This window comes from Lolium perenne, chromosome 4, assembly GCF_019359855.2.
Source record: "Lolium perenne isolate Kyuss_39 chromosome 4, Kyuss_2.0, whole genome shotgun sequence".
Classification (NCBI taxonomy): Eukaryota; Viridiplantae; Streptophyta; class Magnoliopsida; order Poales; family Poaceae; genus Lolium; species Lolium perenne.
The window spans coordinates 378,229,095-378,235,350 of NC_067247.2; the positions used below are offsets into that span (position 1 = coordinate 378,229,095).

A 6,256-nucleotide genomic window follows, 5' to 3' on the forward strand; every position below is an offset into this window, starting at 1 on the left:
ACAGAGTCCAAAAGGCCTGACTCTGAATTGATACTATCCTTGATGAGTCTTAAAGGTTGTCTTATGTTCATAGAAGGCATCATTCCGATCTAATGATAGCCAGCTCTTAAGTCCAATTTGGCAAAAAATGGAGACCTAGATAATTCATCAAGCAGCTCATCAACCATGGGCATGGGAAAGTTTTTCCCACAATCAACTCATTTAGTCTTTTATAATCCACACAAAACCGCCAAGATCCATCCTTCTTTTGGACCAGCAATACTAGAGATGCATAGGTGACATATTATGCACAATAATGCCAGCTTCTAACATGCCTTTTACTTGCTTTTCACTTTCATTTTTGTGTGCTGGAGAGTATCTGTTGGCCTGCTGTTAAAGGGTCTTGAGAGAGATGGCATGGTCATTATGCTTCTTAGGTGGTAATTTTGTGGGAGTGGTAAACACATTAGGGAACTTGCTCAACACTGATTGGATCTCTGATGGTATAGAGGAGCTAACATAGGAAGAACGATTCAGAACACTACCGGTTCCATGCCAATTTGTTAGCTCTCACCACACTTTTAGCTGCATCTGGTTTGTGCACTGCCGGTTCAGAACGATTGACATTGTTGTGCTTATGAGCCCACGGCTTCGCTTCAGTCATCACTTCCTCTTGTACTCTTGCCAAGAGTATTGCTCGTTCAACCGTGCCCAAAATCTGAGCTTCCATAGTCCCACTCAGTTCTGATTCCAAGAAACTGATGAATTGGTACATAAAGAATTGTTCATCATAATGAGAAGTCTAAATGAAAATGTGATATGACACTGCCTCAGACTGCAACTAATACTCTTCAACTGAAGTTGTTTGCTTGAGAGCTAAGAGTTGTTTCATGTACGGTGTACCATCGATAGTCATCTGCACAGAACTTCTCCATGACTGCTGCCATCAACATAGGCCAGGTAGAAATTTCATGTCACGGGCGATACGCTTACAACCAGTGCTGCGCTGCCGTCCATGTGTAGAGTTACCGAAACCAGCCATAAAGAAGGGTTGATGTTGAACAGTTGAAAGTAATCTATCCTTCGAGGTGCGAGGGTTCTCACCATCGAACTGCGGAATAGACATATTCGGGTTGTGGTGAGATGTTGAATCTACCTCCGCCAACGCCTCGCGATCCACCATCACCAGCGCCACCCTGTCTACCGCCAGCGACCCCTCCCAATCCACCTCCACCTACAACACAACAGTTACCGCCCAAAAGACCATCTCCATCTCCATACCTTGTCATTGTTTGTCCGCGAACTAGCTGAGCACTTTCTTAACAAATAGGGTTCGGTCTTTCCCCAAATTTTGAGATAGTGCTACAAGGGAGAGTCGTTCTATAAGCATGAATAACCTAAACAAACTCACATCAAGTTGTTCAGTAATTTGCTCTCTCATCTCACGGGCAGGGTTTCAGAGTTCAATGCCACATTACAGAACCACAGATAAAGGATCCATGGCATGACTGAGAGCTACGGCTCCGCTTCCGACTGAGCGGACCAGATGGACCGTCATCGTGAGGCTCGTACTGTTCCTGCTTGACACCTCGAAGAGGCAGATGTCTCTCACCTTCAGCTGGTTTTCCTCAGCGAATTCCTTCCAGCCATTGTGAAGCCGCCTCTGGTTGCGAGACGAGACGCTCAACATGGCGTGCCACTGCTTCTTCCTATCCTCCAGCTGAAGCAGGACAGGCTGTGTCTTGTCCGGGAGACATGCAGAAGCATACACCATGCCGAAACCCTATCCAAAAAAGTGTCAGGACAATTGATCAATTCTTGAAATCCATACTAATGGTAGATAAATTCACTGGAAATGTAACGCCGACGCCAGCCTCAAGATTTCATTACAGAATCAACAAAAAAATTAAAATAAGAGGACCCCATCCATATTTGCAGCTGTAGATAAAGTATTTAGCCTCACCATTTCACCCGGGGTGTGGCTGCCACCATCAATATTTGTAGTGGTCATCTCTTTCACAAAAATAGGAAGTTCAGATCCAATTGCTTGGACTTTCTCCTCAACTTTCCGCTTCACTTGCATAGGTAGAGTTGTCTGCTGGGCTACAATGTAGGGCCGTCGGAAAGGCCCCTTGAGGTTGCTGGACAAAGGTTCAGAACTGACTTCAAGCTTCACAGATGCCCGATCATGCGGCTTGCGAGCTCCGTATCCTGGAAACAGTACCATACTCTCTTAGGGTGAGCGTAAAATGAGCAAAATTCATTTGAAAGCATAGGCAGCAAGAATAAGATTACCTGATTTAGTAGAAGGGGATGATGTTGAAGCCATCTTCTGAGTTTTTGCAGTACTACGTTTCACCCGATTTTGCACCCTGCAAGATTTTCTCACGCCTTCTCTCACGATGTCATCGTCATCAGAATTGGTCAAGTCAATGATATGAGGTGGGGGTGAACAAACAATTTGCGCTGAATCATCAGGCATTTCCTGGGCACTGGAAGAACGATTTCCCATGGCAGAACATGAAGAGATTTTCCCACGACCGCTTGGGTCAAGGATGAAAACTTCCAGGCAAGTTTTCTCCTTACTTCTGAAAATGAGGATGTCATTCTCTTGTATGCACTGAGAAGCTACGAAAGTATTCCACCCAGATTTTAGGACTATTAGATCATCACTGTGCTTCTTTGCTCCCACAACGCATACAGGTTTGTCAGGGTCTTGAAGTTGAACAGTATATATAGCAATCTCCTCTTTGAAATTATCCACAAGTCTCAGTGGTATGTACTACAGGAACAAAAAAAAAAGGATAAGAATAAGAAGATGAAATCTTGACCATCAATAGTAGGTCCTGTGAATTGGAGTAACTAACATAACCAAGAAATGACCTGGGGAAAGATGCAACTTACAACATAGCAGTTCTTCAAGCAGACATTGCTCTTGTTCATGACTGCCACATGCAGAGGAACTTCAGACCTGATGGTGTGAGCCATTTGTAGTACTTTCTCATCTTGTGCCCTTGTTAGACGGCACTCAGGTAACATGGTATATGCAAAGTCAGTGGAGGTCTGAGCATGTCCTACATTAGGCACCACTTGTTCTACACATCAAATATATTGTTAGAATCATCACAAAAGCATAGCAAAATCATTAATTCGACTTCAAGATTCTGGTTCACTCTACCATTCGGAACATGATGATCACAAGGAGCATGAGGAGGAACTGCTCCAAATATCCCAGATGGTGGTTTAGAACAGGACAAGTACTTCTCATGACCGACTGAATTGAATACGTGAACCTTAAAGCTGGAGTTCCCACGGTACACAAACAGAATGGAGTTATTTTCTTCTATGTGATGTGCATTCACAAATCCATTCCATCCAGACCTAAGAACTATAGCTCCGAGCTCCCTACTAACTTCAACGGGGTATACACTGCCATTGGGATCTTCTAGTTTGACAAGCTCAGATTCAGGGATCATTTTCCTCAGATGGCTTCCAACCTCCTGCGGTATGCGCTGTTTGGAGGTCAAGGAAGAAGAGACACATTGGTTAGATTCATGAGTTTCACCGTTTCTAGCAAGTGAGCTTCATGAAATTTGCACGAAATGTAGACACAATTCAGATTACATGACTACCAATGGAATTGGAAACAAACAATCATATGTTTAGAACACATATTATGGGTTGAAGAAAAAAAATTGGGCTGAAATGACAAGAGTTACCAAATACCATTTTTGGGAACATTAATAACACACTCACGGTAATACTCATTATCTCCATAGAGAGTTTCATAAGCATTAATTTTCCCACCAACAAAGTGTTTTCCTGCTACCTCTTTGTATGTTCTGAAGCAATTCTTTATAAGAAAAATACCCTGAAACAAATCTGTCATCTACGTGCTAAACATCCTCGGATAATATAGGTAATATACTGTACGACATTGCTAAGAATGAAATAAAAATTGCAATAAGAAACTAAGACAGCCCTTTAATCTAATCAATAAGGCTTGGCTAACAATCTTGGTGCTGTACAGTATGAAACAGCATCTCTCCTTTTTTAATGAAACTTGATCAACCCTAAAGCCTCAGGACACACATAATGTGCTGAACAGAAGAATTTTAGGCTTAAATGACACGAGTCATTTTCGTGAATATTAATAGGGAGTAGCACACTTATGGTAGTACACAAGCAGTGTTCCAATTATGTCCTTGAGAGTTTCATACACATTTATTTCCTCCAACAAAGAGTTTTTTCCTGCTACATCTGTACGCTCTAAAGGAATTCTGTCTAAGAACAATATCCTGAAACAAATATCATCTACAGTATATGCCAACTATCCTACACAAATATAAATGTATGAGTACTATATCCAGCGGCATAGCTAAGACTGCAATAACATTGCAAAGAAAAACTAAGCATTTTTTGGGCTAGAATCAAGAAGGGTTGGCAAACTATCCTGGTGCCGTAACATCTGAAGCTGCATCTCTCAGTATTTTTAGTAAAATTAACATTTAGTTTTCTTGAAGCAACAGGAAACAAACTTGAAGTTAATTCTGAACTGCCCGACATCCTAATAACAATTTCTCTAGAAGCAACATCAGAATCAACGTTGGAGGTTCACAGAACCTGAATCAAACAATGTGAGGGGAAAAAATCTCTAGGCAAGTATAAGTAATGTAGTGCGCAACATAGCTAAGAATGAACTTAATGTAGAAATGGAAAACAAAGCACAGCCCTTTATTCTAATCAAGAAGGGCTGGCTAACCATCTTGGTGCTGTAGCATCTGAAACAGCATCTCTCTGTTTTTCTTCAGTGACATGGATAAGAATAGCACACTCATGATAGTACACCAGCAGTGTACTAATTATCACCATGAAGAGTTACATACACATTTTCCCCTCTAACACGTGGTTTGCTGCTACCCCTTCTGTATGGTCCCAAGCAATTCTTTGTAGGAAACATATCTAGAAACAACTTTGTTAATGGCACCTATGTTGGCAAATATAAATACTTCATCGCGTAACGTAGCTAATATTGCAACTAACATTCCAATAAAAAATTAGGTACTGTTATATATACTACAATCTTTTTTTTGTAACTAAAATAACCTGTGTAAGCATTGAGTTGCAACTTGCTGTAGCAACTATGCTCTAGTAAGCTGAGGCTGATAAGGTGCACTGTACTGTAGTGCATGATGCCAAAGTGTTCAGGTGTCAGTATCCAAGAAAGCAGAGAGCTGCTGAAAAAGGAAAACTTAAGGCTACCCAAAGCTAAAGTGGTGCAGGAAAAAATATGCTTGTTTTTTCTTTCTCTTCGTGTGTGTTTGTGACAGAATTGAGAGTTACTGTGTTCGATCCTCACACCAGGAGACGAGAGAAGTGCGCTGGCTAACAGGCACATCCCAGCAATCTAATTAAGAAGGGCTGGCTACTGGCTAGCAATCCTGGCGTCGTCGGTTAAATTTTGAACACTTTATTTAAAACCCCCATAACATCTTTTTTTCTAGAAGCAACAACATCGGAATCAAAGCCAGCAGTTGACAAAACCTGAATCAGACAATGCGAGGGAAGAAACGGCCATTCGGTTAACAGATCTCACCATGCTGTGCCTGAAATCGTCGGAAGCCACGACAAGGAACTGCTTCTTGTTGTCGCTCGTGTGGTTCCAGTAGTGCTCCCTCCATATAGCGCAGCTCTCGCACTCGCTGCCGCCGCGGCTACCCATCTCGCAGCAGCTTCCGCCGGCGCCGCCGCCGCTCCGGCCTGGCAAACGGACCAGAAATCGTTTCAAGAAAGGGCATGGATTTTTTTTTTCCAGAAAAGGAAACATTTTTCTCCCCCGTATGGCGGAGCAGAACCAAGATACACACCGCTGCTGCCTCCGTTGGCCAGGAAGCAAGAACAATCGGAATGTGGCTGGTTACCTGGGGTGAAGCCGTTCATCGATTGCTGCCGCGCCGGTCCCCCACCCCCGCCTGCGTCGCCGTGGAGAGCGGAGACGAGGAGAAACCACGAGACCAGCACCCCTTTGATCGTTTTGGGCAAAGATGGTGGGTAAAGTTGCTACAGCAGTACAACACGCAGTCTCCGGAGGCGGAAATGAGAGTTGTGGCTAGTGAATGCCCGATCGACACGTGGGCTCTTGAAGATTCCAAGGGGAAAAAAGCTATACTCTCTACTGTCTTCAGTCTTCACCGACGACTATACCTGGCCATGAGTAGCTCGGCCCGACCTGGCCCAAAATTTCCGGGCTTGGGCCAGCCCGAGCATGCCTGTGGCT

At 43.4% G+C, this 6,256-nt stretch overlaps 1 protein-coding gene across 1 annotated transcript; it reads right to left on the bottom strand.

The window, feature by feature from the left end:
* Window positions 1-1,267: 1,267 nt before the first annotated feature.
* On the bottom strand, window positions 1,268-6,045 carry LOC127297181 (B3 domain-containing protein LOC_Os12g40080). Its single transcript, XM_051327477.2, has 7 exons — window positions 5,901-6,045; window positions 5,576-5,739; window positions 3,158-3,491; window positions 2,884-3,074; window positions 2,275-2,761; window positions 1,943-2,190; window positions 1,268-1,762 (listed from the first exon to the last, which is right to left on the bottom strand). The coding sequence occupies exons 1-7, from the start codon at window positions 5,917-5,919 to the stop codon at window positions 1,454-1,456; spliced, it is 1,752 nt and encodes a 583-aa protein (XP_051183437.1). The 5' UTR covers window positions 5,920-6,045; the 3' UTR covers window positions 1,268-1,453.
* Between the last annotated feature and the right edge of the window lie 211 nt (window positions 6,046-6,256).

What these genes read in the sequence shown, in the direction of transcription:
- LOC127297181 (XM_051327477.2), bottom strand. An exon ending in GCTTGAAGAACTGCTATGTT is followed by an intron (nt 2,762 to 2,883) that starts GTAAGTTGCATC and finishes TTGTTCCTGTAG; the next exon opens with TACATACCACTGAGACTTGT. An exon ending in GCCACACCCCGGGTGAAATG is followed by an intron (nt 1,763 to 1,942) that starts GTGAGGCTAAAT and finishes TTTTTTGGATAG; the next exon opens with GGTTTCGGCATGGTGTATGC.